Source organism: Podarcis filfolensis (genome assembly GCF_964270895.1).
Source record: "Podarcis filfolensis genome assembly, chromosome: 6".
Lineage (NCBI taxonomy): Eukaryota > Metazoa > Chordata > Lepidosauria > Squamata > Lacertidae > Podarcis > Podarcis filfolensis.
In genome coordinates, this window is record NC_139609.1 from 95,747,274 (window position 1) to 95,764,057 (window position 16,784).

Below are 16,784 nucleotides of genomic sequence, written 5' to 3' on the forward strand. Positions count from 1 at the left end.
CAAATGGGCCTGTTATGTAATGAGTTGAATAGGATCCAAAAGGCAGCAGTCTGATTGGTCCTAGAACAATAGGATCCAAAATGCAGCAGTCTGATTGGTCCTAGAACAATAGGGTCCAGAATGCAGCAGTCTGATTGGTCCTAGAACAATAGGGTCCCGAATGCAGCCGTCTGATTGGTCCTAGAACAATAGGATTCAGAATGCAGCAGTCCGATTGGTCCTAGAACAATAGGTCCCAGAATGCAGCAGTCTGATTGGTCCTAGAACAATAGGATCCAAAATGCAGCAGTCTGATTGGTCCTAGAACAATAGGGTCCAGAATGCAGCAGTCTGATTGGTCCTAGAACAATAGGGTCCCGAATGCAGCAGTCTGATTGGTCCTAGAACAATAGGGTCCCGAATGCAGCCGTCTGATTGGTCCTAGAACAATAGGATTCAGAATGCAGCAGTCCGATTGGTCCTAGAACAATAGGTCCCAGAATGCAGCAGTCTGACTGGTCCACAGGAGCCACCCAATCCAGCTCCAGGTGGAAGTGAATCCGCAACCTGATTGGCCTACAGGAGAATCCTGGAATTAGCCAATCACGTGGGGCCCATTGTGCAAATAATGTACATAAAGCAGACATTCTGGGGGAACTTCCATTCCTCCTCACCACTATGAGCTGAGTAGAGAGAATGAAATCCACTCTCGTCTCCGAGTATATTTCAGGGTCATTGGCAACACATTGGGTGTGTTTTAACTTTTTCAGAAGGAAAGATGGGTCGTTTCAGACTTTGGAAAGAATCTTGCATGCATAAGCCGCAGCCATCCCACGAAAAGCATCTGTCTGAATGTACCCTGGATCTTGTGACCAGGCCCAGGGCTGAACCTTCAAGAAAAGTCACATTGAGCGTCAAATACATGAAATAGTTATACGTTTACCTGGCTGCTCTTTCACTCCCAAGAAAAGGACCAAACAGGAAAGGAAATAAAGAGAGCCAAGAACCAGGGAGGCGACAACATACGCCATGCGCTGAAAGGGAAACAGAGAAAACCATTTACTGGCCGAATGCAAATCACAACCAGTCAAAATTTGATGGCTTGTTCTCTGGTGCAATGCATGCATATTCCACTCAGAGTAAACCCATTGAAGGGACTGGACCTAAGTTAGCCGTGTCCATTCATTTAGGGAAGTTTTTAATATTTCATGTTCTATTGTGATTTAATTCTGTTGGGAGCCGCCCAGAGTAGTATGGGAATATTAAGAATTGTAGGAAAGCATACAGTGGTACCTCGGTTTAAGAACAGCCCTGTTTACAAACTATTTGGTTTGCGAACTCCGCAAAACTGGAAGTAGTGTCCCGGTTTGCAAACTTTACCTTGGTCTAAGAACGGTTTCGGTTTAAGAATGAACTTCCGGAGCGGATTAAGTTCGTAAATCGAGGTACCACTGTATATTGAATAAGTATTACCCTCCCTTCACTCACGCTAGTAAGTGATGTAGCAGGGCAGATTCCCCTCAATATAGTTTGCAGGTTCATTAGAATCTCTTCGTTAAGTTTATTCCTGGTGTCTCCTTCTGATCCCGCTTAAAAAGACACAAGGGTCTTTCTGAGCAAAGTAACAAAAGGTTTATTCACATTTCAGTTCGCAGTATGATTCCCGGAAGGCAGGCTTTTCTTAAGAGTTACACAAGAATCTGCGAGTTCATCTCATAGGGAGACTGAACTCATGTGCTGCTGGCTGAGAGCCCGCAGACAGCAAAATTGCATTAAGGCAACAAAATGGTGGCAGGAGAGCAGCGTGGCAGCAAAAGAACAGCAACAAGACAGTCTCGAGAAGACAGACTGAAATATACTCAGAGTCGCAAAGTGATTTCATGCTCTTTATTCAGCTCATAGTGGTGAGGAGGAATGAATCGAAGTCCCCTCAAAGTATCTGCTTTATATACATTATTTACACAATGGGCTGCACATGATTGGCTAATTCCGGAATTCTACTGTAAGCCAATCAGGTTGTGGATTCACTTCTATCTGGAGCATGATTGGGTGGTTCCTGCCAACCAATCATACTGCTGCATTGTTCTAGGACCAATCAGACTGCTGCATTCTGAATCCTATTGTTCTAGGACCAATCAGACTGCTGCCTTTTGGATCCTATTGTTCTAGGACCAATCAAACTGCTGCAGTTTGGATCCTATTCAACAAAGTACATAACACAGACGAACTGAGAACATGGCTTCATGACGTGGCCCTTTTGTGGAGTCAGCCAGAGACACGCTCATCTCCCAGGTCACATGCAGGAGAAGGAAGCTAAGAGGAAGTTACACTGACCGGATGTTTCCCTGCCTGTGCCCACTCTAGGAAATAAGGAATGCTGCATTTGACTGCACCAATGGATTACATCCCAAAAGTGGCTGGGAAAACCCAGCCAGATGGGCGGGGTATAAATAATGAATTATTATTATTATTATTACTACTACTACTCCTGCGAACCTAGCAGTTCGAAAGCATGTCAAAGTGCAAGTAGATAAATAGGTACTGCTCTGGCGGGAAGATAAATGGCGTTTCCATGCGCTGCTCTGGTTCGCCAGAAGCAGCTTAGTCCTGCTGGCCACATGACCCAGAAGCTGTACGCCGGCTCCCTCGGCCAATAAAGCGAGATGAGCGCCGCAACCCCAGAGTCAGCCACAACTGGACCTAATGGTCAGGAGTCCCTTCACCTTTACTACAGTGAACACTCGGGTTGCGAACGTGATCCGTGTGGGAAGTGCATTCGCAACCCACACGTGCGAGTTGCAATTTGCTGCTTCTGCGCATGTGCAAAGCACGATTTAGCACTTCTGCACATGCGCGACTGCCGAAACCCGGAAGTAACCCGTTCCGGTACTTCTGGGTTTTGGTGCGTCTGTAACCTGAAAAAACAAAACCTGAAGCATCTGTAACCTGAGGTATGACTGTACTACCATTATTAATGGAGCTAATCTGAATAGGGATGGCAGCATGGGGGAATGGAGCCTCCTCAAGGAAGGTTACGCTTGCTAGAACCCTGAACAGGAGCAGCTCTGTTAGGCTGGGGCACGCTGCAACATTTTGTTGCAGCTCTTGCTTGCTCCATGTGGCTGCCAGTCCCATTTCAGCTCCCATATGGCTGGTTGCCTACAGCCGCCGAGGGCCGGCCCAACTCTTACCGCATTCTCCAGCACATCCGGGAGCAGAGAGGTGTAGTTTTCTGCCAGGGTGCCATTCGCCACGTCGCACCTCTTCCTCATGCTGGCATGGTGACTCCCGACGATTTGCCCCTGGATACCCGACCCCACCAGGGTGCTCAGCATCTCCACTCCCATCCCTGCCGAAAGCCATGGAAAAGTGGGAGAGGCATGAGCGGAAAGGAGTCGCAGCACAGCTCTAAACCAGGGGCGGGGCGGTCCCCAAGGCTCTTCTATCCGGCCCTCAGGACTCCGCCCAGGCCACACCCCCTTTCCCTAGGCCAGACCCCTCACCATCCCCATCTCACGCCCTCCTTGAGCGATATTTGCCTGCCCAGAAGGGGCTTGGATGGAGATCAGAGTGGTGCCTGCAGATGTTTCTACAACTCTGGATTTTGCATGGCTGGAACCTAGCCCATGGTTACCAGACGTCCCCGTTTCCCAGATTTACAATCTGTCCCTGACAAAATCCGTCCCCGGAATGTCCCCGGATTTCATTTAAAGTCCCCGGATTTATATTTTAAGTGTTGTAGATTTATTATGAGGGAATGAAGTTTTAAGTCTTAAGTTAACCATATTTGCACATCAGTTTCTAATGTTGTGAGTGTCCTCTATTTCAGAGGCTTCTACTCTGCAGCCTCCTATAGTTGTTTTAACTGCGAGTCTTTTAGTTCCTATGCTCTTACAGTTGTTTTAACTGCGTGTTTTTGTTTAGTTCTTAACTGTTTTAATCATCAGTTTTTATCCATCCATTATCCGTGTTTAATCTTGTATTTTATTCAGATGTTTTATCCTACGTTTGTTTCTTTGTCCTTATTTGCTCTAACAATTATCAGTTAAAAAAATCCTAACTGCTATTTTATTTATATGTTTTTTTTATCCTGGTCTGCGACCGTAATAAAGTTCATTCATGAGGGAATGAATGTTGCGTGATTGGTTCAATGGCACAAGACACATCGTATGGGGACTTCCGGCGAGGCAAAATGGCGGACGCCACGGCAGCAAGCAGCTCCTGAAGCCAGCCAGAGCCAACTGCGCTACCAGGCTGGCTCGGGGCTGCTGAGACTGCCACTGCCACCGCCACTGCCAAGGGGGAACTGGGGACACCCGGTGCGTCAACTGGAGAACCACTGAACACGCCCCCTGGCGACCCAAATCAAGCCGGAAGCGAGGGTACCTGGCCACCCAGCTGACTGCCCAGCGGTGCTCCAGGGCCAGGAAAACCCCGGAGCCGACGCAGGGAAGAGGAGAGGCGAAGGAGAAGGAAGAGAGAGAAAGAGGAAGGAGAAAAAAGAGGGGAGCCCCGACTTTGCCACACTGGTGCTCCCGTTGAGGAGAGGTAGGAGAGCACCGGGAGGGCAAGGAGATGTGGCTGAGCCCAGGCCCGACCCGAGCCTACTCCACGCTGGCTAGCGCTCCAAGAGAGCACGCCGGGGCCCAGAGAAAGGCCACGCGACAGAGGAGACCACAGAAGAGAAGATATTACTTCCTTTTTAAAAAAACTTTTTTATAACATTTTTTTTCTCTTTTCAAAAAAAAAAAGTGTCCCCGGATTTTTTGGGAAAAAAATCTGGTAACCGTAACCTAGCCTGCTTTACAAAAGGTGGCGTCACCTCTGTGACTCCGCCCACTTTCCCCTCCGGCCCCTCCCAGCACTGCTACGTGGCCCCTGGAAAGTTGCCCAGAAGCAAAAGTGGATCTCATGTTGGGTGAGATTCCCTACCCCTGGGTTTAACCGATAAACAGTAGGCGTTGATGGCTCCAGCTGTTATCTTGGTAGCAGGATGATCATGCCAACCACTGGGCACCACAAATATTCAAGATTTCATCCAAAGTGGCATGCAACACAAGGGAACAGTCCCATAGACAGATAGTATGCAGGACCATCCTTAAAAAGGATGTGGACAAGCTGGGAGGTGTGCAGAGCAGGGTGACCAAGATGATCAAAGGTCTGGGAACCAAGCCTGATGAGGAACGGCTGAAGGAGCTGGGTTTGTTTAGCCTGAAAAAGAGGAGACTGAGAGGAGATATGAGAGCCAACTTGAAAGATCTGAAGGGCTGTCACATGGAACAAGCTTGAGGTCCAGCGCCGAGGGCCTTCTGGCGGTTCCCTCACTGCGAGAAGCCAAGTTACAGGGAACCAGGCAGAGTGTTAGAGGGGGATTTTCCACTGGTGGCAGATGACAGAGACTGTGACTCCATGAGACAGGTGTCAAACCAAACCAAATAAAGGTTTTATTTCAAAACAACAAACAGCAAAGCTTGTGGGTGTTTTTCCTGCAGGCAGAGTTCAAACTGCAGCTTTTCTCCTTTTGCAGCCATGGCCAGCTGCAACCAATTAGCCCAGAGCTCACAAAAAGTGTTCTTAAAGGTACAAACATGTTTCTGTGCAGAATGATTCTTTCCCAACACAGAGGGCCTTCTTGGTGGTGGCACCCACCCTGTGGAATGCCCTCCCACCAGATGTCAAGGAGAACAACAACTACCAGGCTTTTAGAAGACATCTGACGTCAGCCCTGTTTAGGGAAGCTTTTAATGTTTAATAGACTGCAGTGGTACCTCGGGTTACGTACTTAATTCGTTCCGGAGGTCCGTTCTTAATCTGAAACTGTTCTTAACCTGAAGCACCATTTTAGCTAATGGGGCCTCCTGCTGCCGCCACATGATTTCTGTCCTCATTCTGAAGCAAAGTTCTTAACCCGAGGTACTATTTCTGGGTTAGCAGAGTCTGTAACCTGAAGCGTATGTAACCTGAAGCGTATGTAACCCGAGGTACCACTGTATTGTATTTTAATATTCTGCTGGAAGCCGCCCAGAGTGGCTGGGGAAACCCAGCCAGATGGGCGGGGTATAAATAATAATAAATTATTATTATTATTATTATTATTATTATTATTATTATGATGCTCTGGACGGTAGGACTTGAACCAATGGCTTCAAGTTACAAGAAAGGAGGTTCCGACGAAACATCAGGAAGAACTTTCTGACTTTCTGAACTTTCTGAGGTTTCTAAGCAGAGTTTGGATGGACATCTGTCATGGATGCTTTAGCTGAGATTCCTACATTGCAGGGGGCTGGACTAGATGACCCTCATGTCCCTTCCCACCCTAGGTTTCTATGATTCTATGAAATACCCTTACACAGAAAAGATCCCCCTCTGTAAAATCCCCGTTAATTAATCAGTGTAATCTCCACCTTGTTACTGTCACACCAGGCCTCAGGCAATGACACCAGGGCAAGACAAATGAACTGATGGGGTAGCTCAATCGGTAAACTGTGAGACTCTTAATCTCAGGGTTGGGTGTTTGAATCCCATGCTGGGCAAAAGATCCCTACATTGCAGAGGGTTGGGCTAGACTGAGTATGGGTAGGCAAACTAAGACCCGGGGGCCGGATCTGGCCCAATCGCCTTCTCAATCCGGCCTGCGGGTGGTCCAGGAATCAGTGTGTTTTTACATGACTAGAATGTGTCCTTTTATTTAAAATGCATCTCGGGGTTATTTGTGGGGCATAGGAATTTGTTCATTATTATTTTTCAAAATATAGTCCGGCCCCCCACAAAGTATAAGGGACAGTGGACCGGCCCCCAGCTGAAAAAGTTTGCTGACCCCTGTCTCTATCGTGGGTAGGCAAACTAAGACCCAGGGGCTGGATCTGGCCCAATCGCCTTCTAAATCTGGCCCGTGGATGGTCCGGGAATCAGCATGTTTTTACATGACTAGAATGTGTCCTTTTATTTAAAATGCATCTCGGGGTTATTTGTGTGGCATAGGAATTCGTTCATTTTCACCCCAAAATATAGTCCGGCCCCCCACAAGGTCTGAGGGACAGTGGACCGGCCCCCTGCTGAAAAAGTTTGCTGACCCCTGGGTTAGAGGGTCCTTGTTTCTCCATTCCAACTCTATGATTCCATTATTTTTTTCCAGACTAGGAAATCCCTGTAGAGCAGGCACCCCCAAACCCGGCCCTCCAGATGTTTTGGGACTACAGTTCCCATCATCCCTGACCACTGGTCCTGTTAGCTAGGGATGATGGGAGTTGTAGTCCCAAAACATCTGGAGGGCCGGGTTTGGGGATGCCTGCTGTAGAGATTCACCATCTCAGAAAACAAGGAAGGCAAGCGCTGCATTTCCAGATCAATGGCGATCTGTGCCAAGAGACTTACTGTAGGCGGTCGCAGAGTCGCGGTCTATCTGACTCCCTCCTAGGAACATGGTCAGCGAGGAATAAGGGACGTGGTAGCACTAAAAGGAGGTAAAGGTGAAGGTAAAGGAGGGAATCTGTCAGGGTGGAAATAATAATAATAATAATAATAATAATAATAATAATAATAATAATAATTTATTTATACCCCACCCACCTGGGCAGCTTCCAACAAAACACTAAAATACAATAACCAATTAAACATTAAAGCTTAATGTTCCACAGGGTGGGTGCCACCACCGAGAAGGCCCTCTGACTGGTTCCCTGTAACTTGGCTTCTCGCAATTAGGGAACCGCCAGAAGACCCTTGGCGCTGGACCTCAGCATCCGGGCAGAACAATGGGGGTGGAGACGCTCCTTCAGGTATACTGGACCGAGGCCGTTTAGGGCTTTAAAGGTCAGCGCCAACACTTTGAATTGTGCTCGGAAACGTACTGGGAGCCAATGTAGGTCTTTCAGGACCAGTGTTATATGGTCCCAGCGGCCACTCCCTGTCACCAGTCTAGCTGCCGCATTCTGGATTAGTTGTAGTTTCCGGATCACCTTCCAAGGTAGCCCCACGTAGAGCACATTGCAGTAGTCCAAGCAGGAGATAACCAGAGCATGCACCACTCTGGCAAGACAGTCTGCGGGCAGGTAGGGTCTCATCCTGCGTACCGGATGGAGATGGTAGACAGCTGCCCTGGACACAGAATTGACCTGCGCCTCCATGGACAGCGGTGAATCCAAAATGACTCCCAGGCTGCACACCTGGTCCTTCAGGGGCACAGTTACCCCATTCAGGACCAGGGAGTCCTCCACACCAGCCCGCCCCCTGTCCCCCAAAAACAGTACTTCTGTCTTGTCAGGATTCAACCTCAATGTAGTTGCAGTTAATGCAATATTGTGAGCTGAGCTCTTAGCAATGCCAACTTGTAGCTTTTTAAAAATGTGGCTTTCATTTTAAACTCCCCGCTGTGTGTGTTGCCTTTGTGTGTTGCGTTTGTTTGTGTGTGTGTGTCTTTGTCTTTTACCCTCCTGGTCTACAAAGCCCACCTTGAACTGCTGGATGTGCTGTGTCTATATATAAACCTCAGCATCAATAAATACATGAATGGCTGAAGGGAACATTCATTCATTCATCCATCCGTCCCACGCACAAGCGCTTACACTCATGCAGGTCTGGAAGAGGCAGTACATGACCAAATACCAAAAGAACTTCAGTGACACAGAGAGGGAATCTGAGGGCACGAACCAGAGCATAGTGTAGAAGAAGACCCCGAATGGCGTGGAGCAGACGACCCTGCAGGGAGAACAAGAGAGCGTAAGGGCCGCCTTGCAGGGCTGTCGTTGCTAAGAACAGCCAACCGGATGCCGCCGGGCAGGAAGCAGGATTGATTTGACTGTGCCAAAAAAATCTGGTCCTCAGAGGTAGACTATCCCTGTATCTGGAGGTTCCACTGCAATGGGGAATTCATCACAATTATTGGAAGAGTGGGCAATGGCGGGCTGGGTGCCCAAGGTGGAAGTCTTTGTTTGCCAGAAGGGCTTTTATGTCTTTAAGGGCCACGTGAAAGGCAGGAGTCCAACAGGTAGAGCTGCGGAACCAGGATGTGAAACCAGGGATCTAACCGCTGGAACAACGTCAGACCACATCAGGAACATGCCAGGATCCATCCCTGAAGGTTCAGCTTCAACTGGTTCAAAAGGGGGGGGGAGGAAAAACTCACAATGCCATTGGCCAACCGCCTCTCTCTTCCCCTTTAAATCTCCGAGGTTGGAGATATAAAGGGAGAAGAGGGGAGACTTGCAAAACCTCCACTCCTGCCAAATTCGGCCCGTGGCAGGGGTCAGTTTTTCAGCAGGGGGCCGGTCCACTGTCCCTCAGACCTTGTGGGGGGCCAGACTATATTTTTTGGGGGGGGGGAATGAACGAATTCCTATGCCCCACAAATAACCCAGAGATGCATTTTAAATTAAAGGACACATTCTACTCATGGAAAAACACGCTGATTCCCGGACCGTCTGCGGGCCAGATTTAGAAGGTGATTGGGCTGGATCTGGCCCACGGGCCTTAGGTTGCCTACCCATGGACTAGCGGTTCTCTCTCTCTCTCTCTCTCTATATATATATATATTTTAAAAATTATATAAATTTTTATTAGTTTTTTAACATATCATTTTCAACAGTAATTAAACATACTTTTACATCTTATTCAATTTTTTTGACCTCCATCAGTCCTGTCTGAAAATTTTGCAATCTAATCTCTTAGTGTGCATTTCTTATTTTCCCTATTACATTTCAAACTCGTAACCAATATCTCTATCTTTTCCTACTTTGTAACACTTCGTACATTTCTCCTTGCAAAACTTATTGTAGTCCTACTAGCGTAATTTGTTGGTTACAGTTGCTCTTCAAATAATTCATATACTTCTTCCAATCTTCTGTAAATCTCTGGTCCAGAAGTATATGGACTAGCGGTTCTCAACCTGTGGGTCCCCAGATGTTGTTGGACTACAACTCCCATCATCCCTGAGCTCTGGCCTTGCTAGCTAGGGGTGATGGGAGTTGTAGTCCAACATCATCTGGGGACCCACAGGTTGAGAAAGGCTGAATTTTTCTTTTTGTCCCTTCCAACTCCACTGTCCTATGAGAAGCGGCTCGCTTAACGCACCTCCAGCTTTTATGACCAGGCTGCCCCTTGATCTTTCTTGCAAAACACCAACAGATCCACCCAGTTGCCCCTTTCCCCTCTCACTCACCAGGGGATCAGTTTGCCCCACCTCCGGCGGGGGCTTCTGCTGACCAGGAATCCGATGGCGGGGTCGGCCACAGCATCCCAGGCTTTCCCCAGGAAAAGGATCAGCGAAGCACGGAAAGGCTCCAGCTAGATCGAGGCAAAGGAGGAGACTGAATCTGTTAGGCAGCGTGGAAAGACCTGGAGCATCAACCTGAACAACATTTCGAAATTGATTATTTAGTGTTGCATCGCCAACACTTCGGGACTCCCTGCCAGTTGACATCAGGCAGGATCCTTCCCTCTTTTCAGCGCCTACTAAAAACTTTTTTTTTCTTTGTTTAGGCAGGCCTCGCCAGATATCTAGAATATTTAGTTTATTGCCGATGGAAGATGGAACACATTTGAGGTCCAGCTCCGAGGACCTTTTGGCGGTTCCCTCACTGCAAGAAGTGAGGTTACAGGGAACCAGGCACAGGGCCTTCTCAGGAGTGGCACCTGCCCTGTGGAATGTCCTCCCATCAGATGTCAAAGAAATAAACAACTATCTGACGTTTAGAAGACATCTGAAGGCAGCCCTGTTTAGGAAAGCTTTTAATATTTGATGAATCATTGTATTATAGTATTCTGCTGGAAGCCGCCCAGATGGGCGGGGTATAAATGAATCATCATCTTCCATAAGAAACCAGAGGCCTTTCTCCTGGGCATGGTGGGCCAATTGGTGTCAGGAAAGATAGGACGTTCTTTATGTATGCTACAACAGCAGCAAGAGTTCTTTTAGCAAAGTATTGGAAGACACAAGAACTACCCACGCTGGAAGAGTGGCAGACGAAGGTGATAGACTATATGGGACTGGCTGAGATGACTGGCAGAATCCGTGACCAAGGAAAAGAGACGGTGGAAGAAGATTGGAAGAAATTTAAAGTTTATCTTAAGAACTGCTGTAAAATTAATGAGTGCTAAAATGTCATGGGTAATGTAAAACAGAATTGCAGTGACAAATAATTGGGTAAGAGAAAAAGGATTAAAGAAAGTGAATTATAAGTAATTGAAATTAGGCGTTGCTGGAAAAGTTTAAAACAGGGATGCAGAAAAGGGAGGTATGGGGAAGTCGTTGAAATAAGGTTTAAGAAAAAGAGGTTATGAAATTATACGTGTTTATATGTTTGTTTGTTTATGTATTGTCTTGTATTGTGTTTTAATATATGTTGGAAAATTAACAAAAAATTATTTAAAAAAATAAATAAATGAATCATCATCATCATCATCATATTAAGAAAACAACATTTCATCTCCCTGCAAACAAACCAGAGGTGGATCTGCACACAGGAAAAAACCCGCTATAAATAAGTCAGAAATTAAATTGTTATAACAAAAGAAAAAAAACCCTATGGAAAAACGCTATGGAAAAGTTTTGTGCTGTCTGGCGCCATCTGGTGTTGCATGTTTATAACTCATTCAGATCACTGTTTTTTGATGAATGTAGCTGAGTGCCAGGCTGGAGGCTCACCTGCACGACATCCAGCAAGAAGATCTGGAGGAAAAACCCGACGGCGTTTCCTGTGAGCTGGTAAGGGGCGCCTCCAAGAGCATAGCAAACCTTCCGGTGGAGAGGCAAGGCAGGTTTCACCTGGAAAGGAGATGCTAGCAGGTGAGGAGAGCATCTCTTGAACACACACACACACCTGCAAAGGTAGCAAATCCTGCCTTCTCTAATGCAAATATAAGAAAATGTTAAAGAGCAGCCCTGGTAGATCAGAAGGTGTTCACTTTGGCCAGCATCTGGCAGTGGTGAACTGGGTGCCTCTGGGAAATTCAGGAGGGCATGAAGGGAGCATCGCACCCCTGTCGAAGTGGCGCATTCGAGGGAGGATTTGGGGCATAGGTCAAGGGCCCCGCTCTGCAGAAATGCCCAGGAGAGCCTCCCCCCAAAACACAGCATTTCCGGCTTTTCACACTTTGAAGAAAGGTTTCATGTTTAAAGTCCTATGTGGCCTAGGACCCACGTACCTACGGGACCACCTCTCCTGGTATGCCCCGCAGAGGACCTTAAGGTCCACAAATGACAACACTTTGGAGGTCCCAGGTTGCAAGGTGGTTAGATCAGTCTCAACTAGGGCCAGGGCCTTTTCAGTACTGGCCCCGACTTGGTGGAACGCTCTGTCCCAAGAGACTAGGGCCCTGTGGGACTTGACATCTTTCTGCAGGGCCTGCAAGACGGAGCTGTTCTGCCTGGCCTTTGGTCTGGACTCAGTCTGACCCTTATGTTTCCCTCCCCTTATGGTTTTGACCTATGGGCTACTTTTAAAATGAGGCTGCATTTAAAATTGCATTTTAACCTGTATTTTAAATTGCTTTATTTATTTTTTTCTATTATGTTTTTATTGTAATTTTATTGGTGTTAGCCGCCCTGAGCCCGGCTTTGGCCGGGGAGGGTGGGGTATAAATAAAACTTATTATTATTATTATTATTATTATTATTATTATTATTATTATTATTATCCTGCATGTAAAGCACTCAAAGAATTTTGGGAGCTTCTGCCAGTCAGAGTAGAGTATGCTGATCTAGATGGACCAGTGGTCTAATATATAGCAGACTTCTGTCTAATATATACTGCAGACATTGCCACTCTCCAGGTGTTTAGGGCTACAGGTGACAACACCCCTAGCTGGACGGCTGCAGGTTTGTTCCACACACACACACACCTCAGTGCCTATTGCCTCTGACATGGGAGGGTCTGTAGAGCTGCTGGACATGAATATCCCTTCTGCAGTTTCTCTAAAGATAAAGGTAAAGGGACCCCTGACCATTAGGTCCAGTCGCGGATGACTCTGGGGTTGCGGCACTCATCTTGCTTTACTGGCCAAGGGAGCCGGCGTACAGCTTCCGGGTCAGGTGGCCAGCATGACTAAGCCGCTTCTGGCGAATCAGAGCAGCGCACGGAAACGCCGTTTACCTTCCCGCCGGAGCGGTACCTATGTATCTACTTGCACTTTTTGTGCTTTCGAACTGCTAGGTTGGCAGAAGCAGGGACCGAGCAACGGGAGATCACCCCGTCGTGGGGATTCGAACCGCCGACCTTCTGATCAGCAAGCCCTAGGCTCTGTGGTTTAACCCACAGCGCCACCCGCGTCCCTCTGCAGTTTCTCTACAACTCTCTAATCTGGTCTGCATCCAGCCCTATATTCAAACAGTAGGGAGTTTCCACAGTGCAAAATCCTATCGGGTTGCCTTGATCCCACTGTCAGAGGGGGGTTAAATTCCTCTCTAAACACGAGCTTCTTAGTATGTTGACCAAGGAATTGCTATGTTCATCTTATGCAAGATCAGGAATTTGGCAGACCCAGAGAAAGCTCTCTCTCTCTCTCGCTCTCTCTCTCTCCTGATCTGCTGCCTCTTCCTTTGACACTGAGTGGAGCTTTGGCATTTCCTGATAGGCCTAAAATACAATTTCTGAACAGGGTGTTGAACTGACACGACCTCTCTCAAGTCACAACAACATCCAAAGTCCAGAGTCTGGCCGGTGTTCAAAAGAGGCGGTGGAAGTTTTTGCGGTGGATAACAGAGAACCAGAAGAGAATATGTGGTTGAGGAAAGCAAGCTTACTCAAGGACTCTTCCATCACCTTTCTTGACCTCAATTCCCCAGCTGTAAATTGGGCATAATCACAGCTTTCCAGGCAGCAGTGGTGTGTGAGAGACAGAGAGAGAGAGAAGATGAGAAAGAGAAAACGACTTCAAATGTTTCAAGATCCTACGCACATAAAGAATAGAATATTGCTCTCGGGAAGCATCTTTATTTAAAAATAAAGCAAAAGCAAGATTCTAGTCCTTTTTGAGTTACCACTTCAAACTAAAAGCCTGCCCCAGCTGCCGCTGTTTGAGGGCAGGGTTTGATCCCATAACAACAAATTCAGGTTGTGCAATTATAGTGCATTGGGAGCTCTTGCACAACAAACCCAGCTCCCCAAAAAGATCAGGTGGTGTGTTTTTTTTGGTAATAAATCACAGGGAAATGTACTGGAGAGTGTGGGATCACACTTGCTTTGACAACACCTTCTTACTTCCCTGCAAAAGAAATCAAGAGTGAATGCTCATTCAACAGCCAAGGACATCTTATCTTGCGGGGTGGGGCTCAGGGTGATGGCTTTCTCAGTAGAACTGCTTACTCCTAGAATCATAGAATCATAGAATCATAGAATCATAGAGTTGGAAGAGACCACAAGGGCCATCGAGTCCAACCCCCTGCCAGGCAGGAAACACCATCAGAGCACTCCTGACATATGGTTGTCAAGCCTCTGCTTAAAGACCTCCAAAGAAGGAGACTCCACCACACTCCTTGGCAGCAAATTCCACTGTCGAACAGCTCTTACTGTCAGGAAGTTCTTCCTAATGTTTAGGTGGAATCTTCTTTCTTGTAGTTTGGATCCATTGCTCCGTGTCCGCTTCTCTGGAGCAGCAGAAAACAACCTTCCTCCCTCCTCTATGTGACATCCTTTTATATATTTGAACATGGCTATCATATCACCCCTTAACCTCCTCTTCTCCAGGCTAAACATGCCCAGCTCCCTTAGCCGTTCCTCATAAGGCATCGTTTCCAGGCCTTTGACCATTTTGGTTGCCCTCCTCTGGACACGTTCCAGTTTGTCAGTGTCCTTCTTGAACTGTGGTGCCCAGAACTGGACACAGTACTCCAGGTGAGGTCTGACCAGAGCAGAATACAGTGGCACTATTACTTCCCTTGATCTAGATGCTATACTCCTATTGATGCAGCCCAGAATTGCATTGGCTTTTTTAGCTGCCGCGTCACACTGTTGGCTCATGTCAAGTTTGTGGTCAACCAAGACTCCTAGATCCTTTTCACATGTACTGCTCTCAAGCCAGGTGTCACCCATCTTGTATTTGTGCCTCTCATTTTTTTTGCCCAAGTGCAATACTTTACATTTCTCCCTGTTAAAATTCATCTTGTTTGTTTTGGCCCAGTTCTCTAATCTGTCAAGGTCGTTTTGAAGTGTGATCCTGTCCTCTGGGGTGTTAGCCACCCCTCCCAGTTTGGTGTCATCTGCAAATTTGATCAGGATGCCCTTGAGTCCATCATCCAAGTCGTTGATAAAGATGTTGAATAAGACCGGGCCCAAGACAGAACCCTGTGGCACCCCACTAGTCACTCTTCTCCAGGATGAAGAGGAACCATTGATGAGCACCCTTTGGGTTCGGTCAGTCAGCCAGTTACAAATCCACTGAGTGGTAGCATAGTCAAGACCGCATTTTACCAGCTTCTTTACAAGAATATCATGGGGCACCTTGTCAAATGCCTTGCTGAAATCAAGGTAGGCTACATCCACTGCGTTCCCTTCATCTACCAGGCTTGTAATTCTGTCAAAAAACGAGATCAGGTTCGTCTGACATGACTTATTTTTCAGAAATCCATGCTGACTATTGGTGATCACAGCATTCCTTTCTAGGTGCTCACAGACTGTTTGCTTAATGATCTGCTCCAGAATCTTCCCTGGTATTGATGTCAGACTGACTGGGCGGTAATTATTTGGGTCCTCTCTTTTCCCCTTTTTGAAAATAGGGACAACATTTGCCCTCCTCCAGTCTGCCGGGACTTCGCCTGTTCTCCAGGAATTCTCAAAGATGACTGCCAGTGGTTCTGAAATCACATCTGCCAGTTCTTTTAATACTCTTGGATGCAGTTCATCTGGCCCTGGAGACTTGAATACATCTAGACTAGCCAAGTATTCTTGTACTATCTCCTTAGTTATTCTGGGCTGTGTTTCCTCTGTTGAATCATTTGCTCCAAATTCTTCAGGTCGGGCATTGTTTTCTTTATCGGAGAAGACTGAGGCAAAGAAGGCATTGAGGAGTTCAGCCCTTTCTGTGTCCCCTGTTTGCATTTCACCATCTTCTCCTCTGAGTGACCCCACTGTTTCTTTGTTCTTCCTTTTGCTACGAACATACCCATAAAAGCCTTTTTTGTTGCTTTTAACCTCTCTAGCAAGCCTGAGTTCATTCTGTGCTTTACCTTTTCTGACTTTGTGTCTACACGTGCTGGCTATTTGTTTGAATTCCTCTTTGGTGGTTTCCCCCCTTTTCCATTTTTTGTACACATCCTTTTTTAATCTTAACTCAGTTAAAAGTTCTTTAGATAGCCACCCTGGCTTCTTTAGGCACCTTCCATGTTTCCGTCTCATTGGTATTGCCTGAAGTTGTGCTTTTACTATCTCCCTCTTAACAAACTCCCAGCCATCATGAACTCCCTTTCCTTTTAGTATTACTGTCCATGGGATCTCACCCAGCACTTCCCTAAGTTTTATGAAGTCGGCTTTCTTAAAGTCAAGAAATTGAGTCCTAGTATGCTTGGCTGCTCCTTTCCGCTGTATAGTAAACTTCAGAAGAGCATGATCACTCGCGCCTAATGATCCTTCCTGAGTAGACTCACCAAAGTTTGGGAATTTTAATCTGAGGTGACCATGGCAAAAATGGACGCAGGGCAGTCTTTATTCTGGATTACTTAATTCAGGATACTTTTGCCAACGTCTCCACCTGTTCTTAATTCTGGCTCTGCCCTCGCCTGGCATGCAGCCCACAACCCAGGCTGGAGAGATTCTGGTTCAGATCCACACCCAGCCAGCCATGAACTGCAGTGCGGAAACTTCCCTCATCCTACACGC

General features: G+C 47.0%; 1 protein-coding gene across 5 annotated transcripts in view; it reads right to left on the reverse strand.

The window, feature by feature from the left end:
* Positions 1 to 16,784, reverse strand: part of LOC310764509 (sodium-dependent lysophosphatidylcholine symporter 1-like) — a 40,432-nt gene that overhangs the window by 17,849 nt on the left and 5,799 nt on the right. For all 5 annotated transcript variants that reach the window (XM_083618656.1, XM_083618657.1, XM_083618654.1 and 2 more), the window contains exons 2-7: positions 11,618 to 11,737; positions 10,133 to 10,257; positions 8,541 to 8,673; positions 7,354 to 7,432; positions 3,171 to 3,328; positions 923 to 1,013 (exon numbers count right to left, since the gene is read on the reverse strand). In XM_083618656.1, the coding sequence (XP_083474782.1) occupies positions 923 to 1,013; positions 3,171 to 3,328; positions 7,354 to 7,432; positions 8,541 to 8,673; positions 10,133 to 10,257; positions 11,618 to 11,737 (706 nt within the window). The remainder of the gene's footprint in view (positions 1 to 922; positions 1,014 to 3,170; positions 3,329 to 7,353; positions 7,433 to 8,540; positions 8,674 to 10,132; positions 10,258 to 11,617; positions 11,738 to 16,784) is intronic.